The 19,842-nt window shown below is 40.6% G+C and overlaps 1 protein-coding gene across 3 annotated transcripts in view; it reads left to right on the forward strand.

Annotated features, from left to right (window-relative positions):
• Positions 1–19,842, forward strand: part of Gpat4 (Glycerol-3-phosphate acyltransferase 4) — a 111,760-nt gene that overhangs the window by 57,618 nt on the left and 34,300 nt on the right. For all 3 annotated transcript variants that reach the window (XM_083143340.1, XM_083143338.1, XM_083143339.1), the window contains exon 2: positions 18,798–19,067. In XM_083143340.1, coding sequence (XP_082999466.1) covers positions 18,798–19,067 — 270 coding nt within the window. The remainder of the gene's footprint in view (positions 1–18,797; positions 19,068–19,842) is intronic.

Raw genomic sequence — 19,842 nt, forward strand, 5'->3', positions numbered from 1 at the left:
CCCCTTTCTCTCTCTTTCTCTTCCCCTTTTTCTCACCCTTTCTCTCTCTCCCTTCTTCCCCTTTCTCTCCCTTCTTCCCCTTTCTCTCTCTTCCCCTTTCTCTCTCTCTCTTCCCCTTTCTCTCTCTCTCTCTCTTCCCCTTTTTCTCTCTCTCTCTTCCCCTTTCTCTCTCTCTCTTCCCCTTTCTGTTTATTTTCTTCTTCCTTTTCTATTTACTTTTTCTTCCTCCCCTTTTTTCCTCTTTGAAACTTAGTAGTAACTTAAATTACTTGCAAGTATTTTATCTCATATCATCAGTTCCATGTTTACATGAATAAAAGTTCCGCTGTCATCATCTGATAAGAATGGATTCGTATCATTCCCTTACATCAGGCGCTATCGGTGAATGCACGTGGAAAAGATTAGTGCAAAGTACTAAACAGATTAATTAGATTGGTCGTTATTTTAGTTCTACTCAAACGTCAGCTTTAATTTTCGGTCAGATAATCTATAATATGCAAGCCGTACAACGATTAGACGCACATAGATGAAACTAGTGTCGCGTATTTTCGGAAACAAGGCGGCCATACGCTCCCTTGAAAACTCCCAACAGTCATATCTTGTAGCTAAGTAGGCGTGCCGACTAGTTTCTTGCAACTTTATGGAGTGTTCTTACTCGGCCAAAATAATTACCAGCTTTCACAATCCCTTAGGATTACGCGTGGTGCACTGGCTGTATTTTTCTTATGTTTGACTTAATAGTGGACAAAGAATTTTGGGCCGCTTCGGCCAAATAATTGACTTACCGAAGGTTCCACGTTCGAGTCCTGTCCTGGACATATCTCTGCCGTACTAGGCAGGGATTTCACTGCAACCTGATCTTCTTTCAGATTTTGCGCCTTACGCTTCATGTCAGCGTAGGATCCACTAAATTTAATATCATCTATCATCTGATGTCATCTATCTTCCCCGTTAACCATTCCTTCCAGTGAGTCTTTTCAGCAGGCAGTTTCTTCACAAAAGGTTTATTTTCACTTTGTCTCTTTCAACATTGATGTTCTTTCACCAACTCTCTCTCACTTTCTGTCCATTCTACGCCTTAACCACGTTTCTAAAGCTTCTAGTCGCTTTTCCTCACTTCGTAGCGTCCAGGTTTCTGCACCTAACAACTCTACACTCCACAGAAAACACTTGATTCGTCTCTTTCTTTGTTTGTCCGAAGATCCACAAAACGCACTTCCATTAAAGGCTTCTGTGGTCATTCCTATTCTCACGTTGTCTTCCTGACTATAGCTCATGTCACTTCTTATGATACACATCCGGTAACTTACGAACTCCGTGGCGGGGTGGTTAGCACAGCGCGTTACAACGCCACGAGTCCCGGGTTCGAATCCCGTCATGTGCATGGATATTCTTTGTGAGTCTCTCTACAGTTTTATCACATCACCACTCATCCTCATCGTCGCGATTAGCCAAAAGTGACAGAAATGCGACGCTAAATAACAACAATAATAAATCAGACCTCGAGTATCTGAAGCTCTCAACTTGTTCAATACTTTGGTCTCTACTTCTGACGTTAATTTTCGTTAGCATCTCCAACGCCGCGATTAGCCTAGAGAGGAGGAGAAGCAACGTAAAATACAAATTACAAACACAATACACCGAGTACCTGTTCGTATTTTTTTATATTTACGCAGTCTTTCTACCTCTTGGGTCAATTGCGACTATGGGAATGAGAGATGAAATGGAACTTAGCATGTCTTGACCAGGGTTCCAATCTGGAACCTCTGGCTTCGCTGCGCTCATCGCTAACCACTGAGCCACATATATCGGTTAGGGCTTGTTCAGTTCTGCGCATACTGTTGGAATGGTTAGTTTGCATGTACCCCGTTCTGAAGAAGGGACATAATTCAGAGGTCGATTTCTGAACTTGGAAGCATCTTATCACCACATGGCAAGCGTTCTCAGTGACATAGACCGATGTTTTCCTGGCAACCGACGTGTGTGACCGTTGTGTGCCTGAACCGTGAACGAGAATTATGTAATTTCATGAATGGTGAAGGACAAATAGTGGCATAATGCATGGTTTAATCGTAAAGGATAGATATTTTCGAAACTAAAAGAGATGTGGTTTGCATCTAAGGCTTCAAGGTTCCACAGCAACAGGATGATAGCTGTGACTTGGCTGTTTTTTTTCTTTTTCATTCAGTGTCATCAGCATAACAGTCATTGTGACTTGTAGCTTTTTCGCCCCCACACAAGACAGTCCAAAGTGTCTTGCATTGATTACCATTCACTGTCGATACTCATGGTTTTATTCCTGTCTTGATTATCTATTTCTCAGTAAAACTATTGTAGATGTGTATACATACAGGGTGTTCATAGAATCTCTGTGCTTACATTAGAAGTAAGGATTCCCACTGACTTGGGAAACTGTAAAAGTCAGGGAAATTGACGTGTGGGTAGAAGAGTCAGGTTAATTGACTTATGGCTAGGAAAAGTCAGTGAAATTGAATTTTTAGCTAGGAAAAAGTCAGGAAAATTGGCCTATAGCTAGAAAAAGTCAGTGAAATTGACCTATGGCTAGAAAAGTCAGCGAAATTGACCTATGGCTAGAAAAAGTCAGGGAAATTGGCATATGGCTAGGAAGAAGTCATGGGAATTTGCCTATGGCTAGAGAAAAGTCACGGAAATTCACCTATGGCTAGAGAAAAGTCAGGGAAATTCGCCTATGGCTAGAGAAAAGTCAGGGAAATTCACCTATGGCTAGAGAAAAGTCAGGGAAATTCACCTATGGCTAGAGAAAAGTCAGGGAAATTCACCTATGGCTAGAGAAAAGTCAGGGAAATTCACCTATGGCTAGAGAAAAGTCAGGGAAATTCACCTATGGCTAGAGAAAAGTCAGGGAAATTCACCTATGGCTAGAGAAAAGTCAGGGAAATTCGCCTATGGCTAGAGAAAAGTCAGGGAAATTCGCCTATGGCTAGAGAAAAGTCAGGGAAATTCACCTATGGCTAGAGAAAAGTCAGGGAAATTCACCTATGGCTAGAGAACAGTCAGGGAAATTCACCTATGGCTAGAGAAAATTCAGGGAAAATCACCTATGGCTAGGGAAAGGACAGGGAAATTCACCTATGGCTAGGGAAAGGACAGGGAAATTCACCTATGGCTAGGGAAAGGACAGGGAAATTCACCTATGGCTAGGGAAAGGTCAGGGAAATTCACCTATGGCTAGGGAAAGGTCAGGGAAATTCACCTATGGCTAGGAAAGGTCAGGGAAATTCACCTATGGCCAGATAAAAGTCGGGGAAATTCACCTGTGGGTAGAAAACTCATGGAATTTTATAAAATTATTGAGAAAAGAAATACTTTTGTGTCCTGTTTCCACTAAAAACACACTACAAACAAGAAATAACTGCCTCTGTAGCTGGGCGTTGAGTGTTCGGATTATCATGCATAGTCTCTCCATCGAAGGTTTCGGGTTCAAGTCCTTGCCTGGCATCGCTCGTATGTTGATCACTTTCTTGTGTAAGTGTAAGTCATCAATTCCCTCTATTCAGTCTCGGAAATTTCTTTGAAAATACCTCTAGGAAAACCGAAAATGTCAGGGATGTTTTGGTCAATATGGGTGTGCACCCTGAAATGGTTGTGTGGACAGGTCATCATCCAAAGTTAATTGCATATATTTCTAAAAATAATAATAATTATACACCGACATATACAGGGTGTCTACCAGTCAAGAAACCAACAGGTAAGTCAAGAAATTATGCTTGTGGTCAAGAATGTTTCGCTATTTTTTTTTACAGTATATTGTTATATGTATATCTATTCTGGGATTTGATCAAATTGAATATTTGGAAATATTGTCTTAATTTACAACTATACTTAAGGAGGGGGCGATTAAATAAATAAATAATTTTGGTAAACACCCTGATATATGCTTTTGTTGTACCAAGCACACCAACACGGCGTTCGTAATTTTCTGCGTTAAGCGTGGTTGATTGCCCTCTCACTCATCATGAAACCTTCCCACCCCTTTTCGGCGTCTGACGTCACTACAACGAAAGCCAGGAGCACCTAACCTAATCGCATTTTTATTTTCCGGGTGGGAACAAAAAAAAGGTTTGGTGTTGTAAGCGCCTTGTGTCGTGGTGCTGCCCAGTGGAATTTGAGCGTGAGGGGGCGCCCCTATGCGCTGCATCACAGTCTATTGAGGTGATACTGTAGATAATAAAAGTTTGTAATCAACACGATCGACAGTGCAAAAGTTAAACATTCGTTTTGTTACTGTTATGAGAGAAACTTGTTTTCCTGACTTGACAATACATATCTTCATGGGAAGAGCGTGCTATGGTATTTTTTGTTCTCTGTAAGATGTTCGTCCTTGGTTTATATTACATCATTAAGTTCTGTGTTGGACCGATTCTCTCACAGTTTTTGTCGTTTTTACATGTTTAATAGGAGCAATGTGAAGTGTTCTTGCACTTCAAGAAAGAAAGTTCTGTCTGATTTTCATCTAGGGATGGTTAAGTCCGGGTAAACTTTTCTCCATGTATTCGAATTATACGATATGAAGATTATCCAATCAGTTGCGGTTTGCACCTCGTCTAGGGCCAGTGGATGGAACAGATGGTAATCGGACGGAGCAATGTCTGGGTAATAAGGTGGGTGCATTAGTGTTTCCCAACCAAGGTGGAAAACTGTGTCTCCGGCGACCCTAGTCACATGTGGCCTCGCATTATCCGCTAAGTAGAGGACACCTTTGCTATTCACGAGTTCTGGCGTCAATTTTTGTTTTACAGTTTCTCATGAATACTTTCCCAGCTTCTAGTAGACAGTTGCAATGATTGTCCGGCCAGGTGGCAGCAGTTCGCGATTGAGCAGTCCAATACCAATCTGTATTTCAGGATCGAAACCGGCACTGCTTCGTGAAGTAGGTGCCCAAAGATGGCGATCATCATGAAAAATGTTAGTCCCGTTCTGGGATTGAAACTGGCACTCACCTCACAAAAGGCGAGAGCTTCAACCACGTGGTGAGGTTGTCTACGATACGCTTTCAACTCTTGTTTATGTAGGTATAGTTTATTGTACTATTCAGTTGGCTTTTGTTTTCGTTTACAATGTTAGCATTCTTCAATAGAGGATTGTTCGCTTCTCGTGTACAGGTAATTTTCAAGGAATGATATGAATAATGCATTAGTGAATGTAAGTTATGTATTGCACAAGTATTTCCTGAAAAAAAAACCCGCATTATTTGAATTTCCACTAACCTGCAAAACTAGAAAACGTAGGGATTTTTTAAGAAACCTCTTCCAGAATTTGCAAAAACCGGGATTATTAGATATTGTTGTTCTTACAATGAGTAAAGATTACTCACATAAAAAAATGGAATACCTTTAACAAGTGGCGCGTCTCGCAAGGAGCGAGTTCTCTTATGTTTGTATTTCCTCATAAAAAAAAAATAGCAGACTCAGTTAAAGAAGTTGGTCTGGAAATTTAGTGCCATATACCTGGACAACCTTGAACTCCCCCCCCCCTAAAGTTTTGTCACCCAATCGCAGCCACTGACCATTCATGGACAGACTTTGTAAAAATTACATGTATTGAATACACATGCGTGTGTAATTGTAGAGAAAGCAGTGGTTTATAAGCAGGGAACGGATTTATATGTAGTAAAAATGTGCTAAATATGTACATACATATTTAGTTATTTTCACCAAAATATGGAGTTAAGTATGGATTTAATATTGTAAAAATTAAAATTTTTAATAATATAGTTACACCTACATTGACATTAATTGTAAAACAACACAAAATGTGTTTTAATTTTCTGTTTCCAAAACAACGAATAACAAAATTTTGTTGTAAGTGTAGGAACGTGAATTTCCTTCTGTTGTCTGTTAAGAATGGATTTATATCGACTAAAAGTACGTTCAATATCGGAAGTGTGTTTCAAATTTGTCAGTTATTCGCAAGAAATTCACCTAACTCTTTCAAGTATGGAGTATATGTTGAGAAATGTTCTGAAATATGGAAATAATTGTAAAAATAACTGAAATATGTAAAATATGAGCCAAAACCTATGTAAAAATATGGTTAACAACTAAATATTTCGAGTCTACATGCCATGATGTGCAAAGATAATACAAAATATAACTGATTTCAGTTTCAAACATAAATATGTATTTACATATAAATCCGTTCCCTGTCTATAAGTATTTCTACATGCATAATATATTCGGAGCCGCTTCGCTCCCATCTGTCCATGTGGGGGATGGCCACACTGAAATTTCTGCGTGCCTGGATGAGAGGCGGCTGTGCGGCAATGAGACAGAATTCGGGTAAAACAGGATGTGCCGTAGAGAGCCTAAGCAGACGTTTGATGGCATAGGTGATAAGAAGCTAGGTTGCCAAATCTAAGACCTGGGTCGATCCTTGGAATGGAAGTTTTGTATGCATCGGGACATGATTTACAATTACTGTCTGAAACTATCTAAAGTTTGAAATTGGCAGTGGTGTTGAACCGTTGATTTTTATTGGAATTCGTTAATTTAGAATCGGGAGCCGCCGTGGTACAGTCGCGTGACTACCGCGCGGGAAGCAAGGGTTGATCTCGGGTGGGAATTTTCCCGGCAGGTCTCTGGATATAGTCGATCTGGTTCTTACCCAGCCTCTTAAACAATGGATAACTTGAGGCAACCGTGGGAGGGGGTGGACGGAGCGTGGTGCTGATCACATCATCTCCACTCTGCCATGGCTCGAGAATGTGCGAGATCCTAGTTTTACCTTCCGGCTGTGTCTCGGTGGCACGGTTAGTCTGTTATTTAGAATTACAGTGTTCACATATTGTCTTTTTTCGTTATGATACGTCAGACATTGATTGATTGGTCGGCCGACGTTGTATTAATCCAATCCTCGCTCGCAGGTCCTGCTTTTCTTAGTCTCATCAAGTTTATAACCATAGCTAGGGCTTCCGGGTTCGAATCCTGGCCTGGGCATTCATCATATTATCATAACTAGGCTTACCATACGTCCGGGATTAGCCCGGACAGTCCTGTTTTTTTTAGTGATGTCCGGGATAGCAAAATATGCGTGTTTTTGAGAATCTCAACATGAAAATAGCTACCGGTATTGAATATTCACGACCAGAATTTAAAACAAACAAGCAATTTCTGAAAAAAGTCATGTCTAGTGAAAAGTGCAACTGAGTCAACTAACAGATAATGCTACCTAGAACAGAGAGGTTTCCTAAACATCAGAAAATGTAGCTATTATTCAATTAAACATTTAAAAATTAATTGATTGATTTTAGAAAATAATAATATTTTTCTTGTACAATTTATAGTTTAATGTTCCAATAAAATATTAAGGCTTTTAAGTAATTTCAATTTATTTTTGTAAAAAAAAATGAAATTCAGCAGTAACGAGTTGATCGCCAATATGTCCTGGGTTGGTCCCAAAAAAAATATGGTAAGCCTAATCATAACTCATTCCCATGTTCGCAAATTAGCCAAAAGTGTCAGAAGTTACAATAAAAATTTATTGATTGATTGCTTTTTATAGTATAGGCAAATCAGCACATAGGCTATTTTTGTCCGTCACGCAGTGCGGGAATATGCCCCTTAACTAAGACAAAATTGAAGACCGGCCCCTAATAAGAGAAGAAAAATATGTCTGTTGAAAAAGACTTCCTCACTCAATTTTTAAAACTAATTCATTCATTACTTAGCAAGAACTACAACGATACTCCCTCTGAGAAGTAAAATCTCCTTACGTAGGTTAAAAGCTGAGTCTGTAAAGCACACGCAAGGACAAACAGGACAACTCAAACCCACAATGATTGTCTAAACCCCGCGACAAGTTAAGTTTGCAGCAACTTTTCGCCCTTGTAGACCCAAACGTGCGCGCAGAATATAGTTCCGCTGCAATACTGCCGATTTTCTCAATGAACAGCTCAGCGGTCGAGGCAAGACTCGCACGAGAGATGCTGAGCGCCGTTCTTTCGCGGTTTAATACATAAAACCTGCTGCAAACTTAACCTGTCGCGGGGTATAGGCGCCAGTCTCTCGTTGGCCCGATAGACTGCACTTACCGGGGGTGTACTACGTGTTGGTGAGGTTGAATTTTCGGTGCCTTCCCTTTGCATCCCTATACATGAGGCATGATGGCGCTAATCTTTTTTGCACAGCAACAACATTGTCTTCTCTTTTTGGAGTAATTTCTTACATAAGCGACCTTTCAAGACTTACGTAATAGACGCTTTGATTGAATCCTTTGCTAATAAAGTCACCCTTGCAAAAGGATGATGTAGCACATTTGTGATGCTGGCCCTCCGAGTGAATTTGTGGACATAAGAATCGAAGTAATAAAACAGTGCAATTTGGATAGTCAGCATTTTTTTTTTTTTTTTTTTTACATAAGTATCAAGTTGCTTATGATGACTCACTGTTGTGCCGTTTCCACTATACTCTTCTGGAAAGAATGTTAACTGCTATTCAGGTTGTCGGAAAGTTCTTGTATAATGGCGTTTCACCGCGTTTAGTTGCATTACAGTTCGGGGAACGGAATTTGGGTTGCATAATGATTTGTAATTGCAATCTTCATTTCGGGGTGTAATTCACTTGTCACAAGTTTTGCTTCAGAAATTTGAATTAAACCATTAAACATTGGAGGTACAGAGTTAGGGTCAGATAAATTATTAAAGTTTTGGCCAACTCTGAGACTAAGATGCAAACCACATTATTGCATATTGAATGCAACTTGAGAACCTTAGACTTTTCATAAAAGAACCAGTGGAATTTGTATGAGTTGTTACATTTCGTACCATGCAAGAGTAAAAGGAACAGGCTGGGGGAAAAAATGGAATTATTATTTATCGAAAGATGCTGGAGTTTCTCTCCCCTCCCTTCCCTTTCTGGTTACATATTTTTGTTTCGCTCTTAGGTTTAGGCAAGGCACCTAGAAACTTGGCATCGGCGGACAAGAAATCTACTTTCCTGTACGTAGCGAGTTATACAATATGTTCCCTTGTAGAAAAAAGTACATAAGTAGCTATGTATTTTCATTAGATTGTTCTTGCTGTAGACGCTTTTTTTTACAATTTGTTTCGAAAGTTACTAAGAGCTCTCGTACATATTTACATATTCTACAATAATTAGCGGTGAGAAAAGTAATTACAGAAATCGAGAATATGGTTTCTTAAATATGTGCACGTTGCCGTGCTTTATTGAGTTTATAAATTTGATACAAATTTTAATTTGAACAACTTATGTCTTTAAAATTACGCGGAATATGATCGAATAAAATAGATATCTAGCAGAATTCTTGATATTGCTTTGATACTCGATTATTATTAATATTACATACTATTCTATGATGATACATATTTAGGCCGTGTCCCAAATGTGCAAGGCCGTACTTGAAGCGAGCATCCTCCGAGTATGGTCTTGAAGTCGTGGAATGGAAGTGAAAGTCTTTCGAATTGCACTTCGACTGCAGCGCCAAATGCGATCAGTAGATAAAACTGAGTACTCGTTGTTTTTTTACCATAGAAATCACGTTGCATTTTCAAATGTTCGTATACATACATTTCCACACATTAGAAACACTTTAACCAACAACTTGCTGACCCATAACGTATATTTAACCCGTGTTGCTGGCTTTCTATCTCCGCGATTTTAAACAAACGAACAACGAGTGTGGAAATCACGTGACTGAGTCAGCTTCCACCTGCACTGCGAGCTATGCACTTGCGTACTCCTGTTCTTGGCGCTTTCGAACTGTAGTAGGTGACGTCACTTTCGCCAAAACCATGCTTCAAGTACGTACTTCGTACCATTCGGACAAAGCCTTACCTACATGTCCTTTTGATAATACATATTTAGGTACATATTTTATCAATTTTTGTTACATATTTATGTACATATTTTGTACTTTGATATTGCATAAAAATCCGGGTTCTGGTTATAACATAAAGTCCCGGGCCCTAACTATAACCCAAAACTGTAGCTATAGCGTGGATCGCCCCTGACGCCGGGCACAGGGGGGGGGGGGGGGCGGAGACCCCAGGGTCGCTGTATGCAGGGACATGCCCGGAATCGATCCTGGGACTCCGGCGTGGTAGTCAGACGCGACAGAACTAAATATTATTGGCGATTCTAGTCTTGTTGTTTTATATTTTTCAGGCCTAACAACGACGATGCGTGTCCCGAAAACAAGCCTTGTATCCTTTTCAGTAAATATCACTTAGAATCCGTATCTTGTGGTTACGTGCATATACAGGGTGAGCATAAAGTCTTTCCCTGATTATGAATATTTATATCTCAACTTCCACGGTAGATAGGCAAATAAAACCTATGGCAATAAGTAGTGCAATACATCAAGTTTTTGTCCATTTCTTTGTTTTGTCTGATTCGTAGAGACGGTCCCGTATCATGGCCACCGCGTTCGCCGGACATAACCCCTCTTAACTTTTTTTTTATGGGGTTACGTTAAGGACACAGTGTTTAGTTCACCAGTTCCTGATATGCAAACTCTTCAGACGCGAATACGGGATGCTATAGAGACGGTGACGGAAGAAATGTTGGCAAAGACGGAGAGAAATTGAGTATCGCCTAGACGTTCTAAGGGCAACAAAGGGAGCACATGTCGAAGTGTACTGAAGTGTACTGATAACAAAACATTATGAGTTAAGCTACCATTTCCAACAAACCGCATATCTGTATCTAGCATAGTTCTTTAGCAATAAAAGTTTGTAATCAGGGAAAGACTTTATGCTCACCCTAAACTTCCTTACAAACTTGAAGAAACTCTGACGCGTGTGGTAGATTTGTAGATGGCACATCAGACTACTTACTAGCAGTGGCGGCTGGCCAAGTGCAACAAGTGCAGATGTTTTCACCTAATTTTCAAATTAATATTGACATTTTTCATTGTTTGTTAAATTAAACTATTTCCCAGCAGAACGCACACGATAATACTCAAATAATACGCCGCTCGGCGCTACGCACGTGAAGAGTTCGTCGTAGCATAAAGAAACCAAGGGCAGACTCCGCCAGGTTGCGGAAGACTTTAGCCGGTTGTCATGGCAACGGTGACGTCACCTAACGTTGGCCTTGAACAGGTGTCGCCTTGTAGGTGCAGCAGTTCTCTCGTCGACAGAAAACATTGTATCCAGTGGTTGTGGCAAAATTTTTGCGTTCTCGCGAGATCTTTTTCCTCGTGTGTGTTTCGCGTTTCCTATCGTGTGTTGTGTTCATGTGTTGAGCTGTGGTTTGTACAATGAACCCAGTAAATGATTTAGACACCAGACACAGACACCATTTTCCAGATGGACGGTTGAAGACAAAAAATACATTTTAAATTGTGGGCGGCCCAATGACATTCTTCAAATAGCATGATTCAGTTCAACTTACTATTTGTTTTTACATTGCCTATAAATGTACTTCTTCACCTGTTATTTTAGGCACGAGCCGCTACTTACTAGAGACGTGCAGTTAATAACGGTGCTTAGATTGTGGTAGCCAGCGACGCCTCAACCGAGCCTGTGCAGGTCAATTCCCTTCTGTTATCCTCTCGAACAAGGATCACGTGATAAGGTAACTGCTTTCGGAGCGAGCGACGTCGTTCCGTTCCTGTACATCAGCGAGATAATCGCCAATTGTATAGTTATAGACCGTTTCTCGTTCAGCAATAAAACGAGCAACTGCCATTATTTCCTCCCATACAACGTTTTATGGCTTGTTGGCCCAATCAGTGCTTTAAGTTGGTTTTATCTGGGAACTGCTATTTTTTTTCTAGATTAGCAGCAGGTGACTGGTTCAAATCATACCTAGTTTGTAGTTTTTACCATCACAATTTTACGAATTGTTCCTCAGTTTTCGTGCAGAAAATGTCTTCGCGAAAGACGAGCAGTTCGGGGAGATCACACGGTATAAGTTAAACGTGAAAGGCCACATGAATTCTTAGAATATGCGACAGGTACATTTGTTATACTTAATATATTGTAAAACGTATTTTTGGATATCATTTAATTAATAATTGAAAATTACATTTTTGGCCAATATTGAGTTACAAATGAAAAAGAGGTATCCTTCAATTTTCGCGTATAATTGCCATGTAATGCAATTTAGATCGGACTCATTGAATCCTTCTGAAATTGGTAAATACAACACGAAAACAATTTATCTAAAGTGATGTTTGTTGTCACCTTTTTTCTTAATAGACTCGACAATGACCAAAATGTCACTTAACCATGTTTTACTCCCCAGTCCTTCAATTCTCTCTCTCTCTCTCTCACTCAACTCACTCTGTGTCACGTCTAGAAGGAAGGAAGGAGGAGATTCATTTGATTTTTTTTATTTAGCGTCGCTTTTCCCCTACTTTTGGCTAATCGCGACGATGAGGATGAGTTGATGGAATTAATGAAGGGGCACTCACAAAGAACATTCATGCCCCCGCCGGGATTAGATCTCTGGATCCTGGTGCCCTGTGCTAACCACTCGGTACAGAGGTCGGTGGGAGGAGTAGTGGAGATTTCTCTCTCTCTCTCTCTCTCGAAGAAAAGAGATAGACAAAGAGAGTTAGTTTGTGTTTTAAGTCCACTTTATGCACAGAGAAACTAATCGGGACTGGACCTACAGTTTAAAGTGTGCTTCCACTGGGTATTGAGCAGAGCGAGAGAGCGGGAGCTCCTTACTCCTCTCTTCCCTCACCGGGCCACCGACCTATGATTGAAGTGCATACAATGTTTGCAAATCTAGCAACCAGATAGTTTTTGAAAAGTGGACAGAAACATTTAAAATACTACGATCATTGTCATGGACGTCCGCAGGATTTTTTCCAGGGGGGGGGCAAACAAGGCACATTTTCCCCAATAATAGTATTGTTCCCTCAAAAAACATTGCTTAAATTTGAATTTTATCATATTCATACAATAATTAATAAATATTATTGTGGCTGAAATGAAATTATGTCAAAAATATATACTTTTTGGTTGACTTTCATTTTCCAGGGGGGGCACGGCCCCCCTTGCCCCCCTTCCGGACGCCCATGATCATTGTATGGAGTTGAGGTGATCCAGTTGGTAGGCTGTGTAAACTGACTCGCATGGAGACGAGGAAACTCGGGTGGACATTTTTGCTTGAATAAGTTGCTCGTCCAAACATTAGTTCTGAGATAATATGTGAAGCAAATCTGTACCGTTGATTGTGATATCTTGCTAACAATATGCATCAATTATTGTATTTTGCTTCTTGCTGCGCCATGTTGTTCTCCCTGCTGGCACCAGTGTTAAAACGAGCGTATGATTGATTCCGGGACTACACCGATCACCAGTTAAGGAATAATCTTCCGTTTAGGCGAGTTTTCCAGTAGTAGTTTATTGTACGTTTCTTCCGGCTCCATACCGCTTATGCTGCCACCACCTCACGGTTAACTGTAGGCATTTCTTGTTTACAAGTTTGCTTTGAACTGACTTTTGTCGCACTTGGAATGATGGGCCAAAGGGTCGGCATTTGCGTCAGTCGTGAGACATTTCTTGGTTTGGCAAGAGTCCGAATTTTCTCCACTATGTACGTCTGTTAGAAATACGGCACACTGCCGGCTGGCTTGGACTTGTACCTTCCGCATTTACACCACCTTGCAGAGAGGAGGGGGCTGTGCGGGGGAATGGAAGAAGCAAGAAAGGAAAGACAGATACAGAAGGAAGGAAAGAGAGGGGGAAATTGTTTGCTGACATGCAAAACAGGGAAGTGGTTGATAGTTAATTGCTAATGTTGGCGATATATCGCGATATTGAAAAAAATATCATCCAGGCGATATAACTAGACGATATATCGTCACGATATTTTAGCGACATAGGTCGTGTCAGCGATATATCGTCACGATATTTGGCGACATATATCATGGAGACGATATATCGCCGATATCACGATACAGAAAAAAATATTTCATCGTATCGTGTGACGATATATCACACTATCAAATTTCCAATATCGTCCGTCCCTATTACTCAGCCTTTAAAATATTGAAAAGATTAATAAAAACTCTGACGAAATTCCTGGTCATATCGCCCTTCATGATTTGTTTTTGCATTATAACATTTCACCCTTTCATGCTTATGAAAATAAAATCCATGCATGGACATTGGAAATAGTGTGTTGGAATATTGTAGTTTAACTGAAGATATACAATATACAGGCTTAATTTTTAGTAACTACACCATGAGTGGATTCATTCCTTTGAAAACTAAAAAGTATCTTCCTATGAACAAAGGATGACAATGAATTTTAAAGTGGGAACATTAAAGCATGGCCAGCTTCAAATCTGTCAACCAGTTTTTACAATCTCATCCCCCCCCCCGTGTGTGTGTGTGTGTGTGTGTGTGTATGTGTGTATATATATACATATATATATATATACATATATATATATATATACATATATATATATATATATATATATATATATATAATTGTGTGTGTGTGTGTGTGTGTGTGTGTGTGTGTGCAGGGTGTTACTAAAGTTCGTTTGTAACGCTTAGGAGGTGATTCTACAACTGAAAATAAACACAAAAGTTCATGTGACGAAATGCCGAAAACGGCACCCGTTCGGAGTTATTGAAGTGGAAGAATGTGTGAAAATTATGTTTACAAGGAAATAGTGGCACAACGGCCAACCATATGACCGCGGCGAAGGGCGTTCCACAAAGAAATGCGGCATGCTCTATTAAAAAAGGCACATGGCAGATGTGTGAAGTTGATGCACAAGGGATTCCCCAAAGGTAGCGAATGGGTCTGTTGAAGTCATGGGTGTAGGGAAAGGTTTAGCGAGATGTGTTATCCACGGAAAAAGGTTTAGCGAGATGTGTTATCCACGGAAAGTGATATGTGGAGACTGACAACTAAGAAGAAAGCGAATATCCGTAGTGGACATCACCATTACGTAGAGAAACAAAGATGGTGGTGGTGCGCTAGGTTGCATATGTGCCGACATGTTCACTGTGTGCAGAGTGGAGGGAACCACATTACAGACGATGTTCAAACTGTCTACCATTAACTTGCACGCAGAGATGATAACGCCGAATCAAAGATTGTCTAGTGCGAGCAAACAACCCCGCGGTGTCTGCTTGCTTTGCAGAGACCTGACTGCGATGGCACGTGCTTTTTGTTGTTAACGGAAACTTGATTGCACGTTCACAAATCTAGTGCAAAAATATTTTTCCAAATATTCTTCACAACCAAGATAAGTTGTTACAGATAGATATATATATATATATATATATATACAGGGTGATTCTAAATGTAGGGTACAAACGAAAACCACAGATTCCTCCCATGAAATAGAGACGAAAGTGCCCCTTCCACTTTGTCGAGAGATGCCTCCGTGAGGAGCTAGACAACGCCGAAAACGTGTGAAAATGAACTTCACACCGCTGTACAGCCAGTACCAGTGAAGATAGAAAGGCGGAACAAAATAAGTCAAAAGGAACACCAAAGTCGCCCATCCGAAAATCACCAGGCGGTAGCTGCGCAGCGCATGCGCATGGGGTTCCACAAAGGAAATAGGAGTGTCCCGCAACACAAGTGAAGGGAAAGGGTAGCGATCGACAACGGTAGGGACAAAAGAAGCAATGAAGCATGAAGTAACAATCGCACAGCGGGAAACAAACACCATGACTGAAGCAGTGCAGTCGAGAAAAGTAGTGCGTGGTTGCAGAACCACGGGAGGACGACGTAGGATGAAGAAACACACCGAGAATACAAGCAAAGTGGTCCGTGACACTCGATAGGCAACAATCGCGTACATGGTTCAGCCATGGTGTTTGTTTGCCGCTGTGCAATTGTTACTTCATGCTTCATTGCTTCTTTTGTCCCTACCGTTGTCGATCGCTACCCTTTCCCTTCACTTGTCTTGCGGGACACTTCTATTTCCTTTGCGGAACCCTATGCGCATGCGTTGCGCAGCTGCCGACTGGTGTTTTTCGGATGGGCGACATTGGTGTTTCTTTTGACTTCTTTTGTTCCGCCTTTCTATCTTCACTGGTACTGGCTGTACAGCGGTGTGAAGTTCATTTACACACGTTTTCGTCGTTGTCTAGCTCCTCACGGAGGCATCTCTCGGCAAAGTGGAAAGGGCACTTTCGTGTCTCTTTCATGGGAGGTATCTGTGGTTTTCGTTTGTACCCTACCTTTAGAATCACCCTGTATATATATATATATACCAACAACGCTTGGGTGCTGGTAGATATCATAAAAACAAGTAACTTTTCCCTATAAAGTGTACCTCGAAAGCGCTTAGTTTCTGCGCTATAAGCGCTTAAAATCTATCCTGTACGTATGCAACCCAACACAGAAAACGCTTGCCCTGACATAACTACCAGGGGCGCGTGGCAGGGTTGCCACTAGCGTTCCTCGTTAAGAGAGACGACTTGAAAACAACAACTTGAGAGTCTTGCCTGAGCAAAATCCAAAACATTGATGATGTTGTAAGAAGCATTGACAGTATTTATAAACTGACCAAGACAAATAATGGGCAGACTGAAATTCAAGATTAGCTACTCATTCTAAAATATCTCCATAATTGTTTGATTGATTTGGTTTATTTTAATTCGTTTTTCTGCCACCTTTGGCTAATCGCGAAGATGAGGATGATATGATGAAATAACAAATGACACCAATGTCTAGACCAGGATTTAAACCCGAGATACCTGGCGCCGTAGCGAGCTGTGCTAACCACATCACCAGGGAGTGTTTCGTGTATCATGCGATATCAACAATTGACAAGGGAGACGTGAGATATGGGAAATCCACGAACGAACAAATGTAAACATGTGTTTGCTGCCTCGTTTCGAACACGCAGAGCCGCCCCCCGTGCCGGAGTGGTTAGCACATCGCGCTACGACGCCAAGGGTCCCGGGTTCGAATCCTGGCCTGGGCATGGATGTTTGTGAGAGTCCATTCATCAAATTCATCATATCATCACTCATCCCCATCTATGCAAATTAACCAAAAGTGGCACAAGAAACGAGGTAAATTAAAGTAAATCAATCAATCATTAAATTAAAAGAGCATTGCAATTATTTCCTTATGAGACGAACACGATTATCAATAACACAGATAGGAATAATTTTCTAATAAATAAATTGTAATAACATTACAGTCTGCGTGTTCGAGACGAGGCAGCAAACACATCATGTTTACATTTGTTCGTTCGTGGATTTCCCATATCTCACGTCTCCCTTGTCAATTGTTGATATCGCATGATACACGAAACACTTCGTGGTGATGTGGTTAGCACAGCTCGCTACGGCGCCAGGTATCTCGGGTTTAAATCCTGGTCTAGACATTGGTGTCATTTGTTATTCCATCATATCATCCTCATCTTCGCGATTAGCCAAAGGCGGCAGAAAAACGAATTAAAATAAACCAAATCAATCAAACAATTATGAAGATATTTTAGAATGAGTAGCTAATCTTGAATTTTAGTCTGCCCATTATTTGTGTTGGTCAGTTTATAAATACTGTCAATGCTTCTTACAACATCATCATTAATGTTTTGGATTTTGCTCGGCAAGACACTCAAGTTGTTGTTTTCAAGTCGTCTCTCTTAACGAGGAACGCTAGTGGCAACCCTGCCACGCGCCCCTGGTAGTTTTCTGTGTTGGGTTGCATACGTACAGGATAGATTTTAAGCGCTTATAGCGCAGAAACTAAGCTCTTTCGAGGTAAACTTTATAGGAAAAAGTTACTTGTTTTTATGACATCTACCAGCACCCAAGCGTTGATGAAAGAGTTTTGCGACACCTTGTATGTGTGTGTGTAGTCTCATTTTTAAAGGCATGACTGGGGGGAAGGGGAGCAAAAAGACAATCTTGGCCCCCCTCTGTGGCTTCCTAACATCAGCAATACTGAAAGCACTTGTGGGTAGAGGCGGAACAACCAAGGGAGGAACTTTCATTTCTTGGCCATTTAGTAGATTTATAAAAAGTTTACTGTTTCTTTTAAACGTCATGTTCAGGTCTGATGGCTTAGTTTTAGACATTCTTATGTTCACGTGCGATTTTGTTTTTTAACCAGTGCTAAAAGCACCGTGCCATGTAGGCATATTTAGAGGATGTTGGGGTAGGGTCCAAACATTTTATCTCAGACATTTTGAAGGTGATGTGATGAGCATCATGCTCCGGCTGCATTTACCCCCCCCCCTTGGGGTTGCCCCCAGGTACCCATTCATTTTAGGCTGGGTGAGCCGGGGAGCCGCTTTTTGCGGGGATAAGGCCGGAGAAATTCCAACCTTAGATCATCTCCGCGTGGCAGCCCACTAGACCACCGCGTCGTCTCGCATTCGTCTCGAATTTAGCACATTGCGCTGAGACGCTAAGGGTTCCGGGTTTGAATCCCGCTCGGGCTTGTTTTTTTGTGAATGTCCATTCATCAATTTCATCACTCATTCCCATCTTCGCAAATTAGCCAAGAGGCACAAAACGTGAAGTAAAATGAAATAAATCAATCAAATACTGTTTTTTTTTTTTAAAAAAAAAAAAAAGATCCATCACTGTAGTACGTTTGACATGGGCATGGCAGTAATGTTTGAATGGGCATGTTCCTGTATAGTTCGAAATGCACATAATCTCAGAGCTGATGCACCTGTATATTCCGTTAGTTAAGCCCTGGTGCCATAAACGTTGCTGCAGCTTGTTTACGCAGGGTACAATTTTGTTATATTTAATTTCCTTGCCTTGTTATTGTATTGTACTTATTTTTGTATGTAATGTAGTATGCAATTGAAAATTAATACATGATTCTATTTTTTTCTTTTAGTATGGACGACAGAAGATAGAAATAGCCAAAAGGGAAAAGTTAAATGAACTTTTACAAAGTACAGGTGATGAAGTGGAGGAAGAGAAAAAAGTGACGAAGGAAAAGCCAGAGACAATGAAAAATGGAGTTACGAGAGTCATAAGTAGAGAAAACCTTATTCTAGCACCTGATCCTGTTCAGAACTATAGACCAGAAGCAGAGGGCAACCATGTTACGCAGCCTTCTTCAAATACAACAACAACAACTACTACTACTACTGCTGCTACTCAGGTAGGATTTTAGCTGTTAATGAAATGACGTCGTATTCCTTCTTAAAAATAAATTATTGCAAAATTTCGTGTGGTAGAAATAGGTGGGAAAAATGAAAAAGTGTCATTTTAAGGGGCATATAAGCTAGACTGGAAATAGTAAAGAAATTTGAGTTGACATTGTGGCAATATAAACATTGAGTGTTAAGGAGGGTTAGAGTGGCGGAAACAGGATATAGACCACCTTTTGTAAAGGTAAGTAGAATGTGAAGTCATACCAAACAATTTCTGTTAGAAGGCGAAAAAGTGCATGCACCCCGAAAAAATTCAAGATGCTCGTCACCATCACAGTGTCACAAGCAAGGTAGAAAGAAGCTTGTTTATGCCAATGTTGTATTTAAAATTGTATTTATATATAGTTTTATACGTAATTCTGTTTTATACGTCCCGGAACGGTCACATACCGTGAGAAATACACATCGAATCGGAAAACGAAAAAAATACATGTCTAATAAGTGAAAGAAAGCTATTCAATGATATCACACTTTATTTCCCACCTCCTCCCCCTGGGGGTGGGGCAGGGGCTACTGTGAAATTTTAAATGGAAACCCCCATTTTGTATTGTAGAATCGGAAAGAGGACTTCATTCAGAGTCCAACGAGCTATCAACCATCCTCCTAGCTCTATTAGGAACGGAGATGTGGTGATTTTAAATTTTCGCAAAAAAAAAATAAATAAATAAATAAAAATCAAAGGGACGCAGATTCGGAATCTGCACGTCAACACATTTCAATACT

Source organism: Lepisma saccharinum, chromosome 21 (assembly GCF_977018435.1).
Source record: "Lepisma saccharinum chromosome 21, izLepSacc3.1, whole genome shotgun sequence".
Taxonomy (NCBI): Eukaryota; Metazoa; Arthropoda; class Insecta; order Zygentoma; family Lepismatidae; genus Lepisma; species Lepisma saccharinum.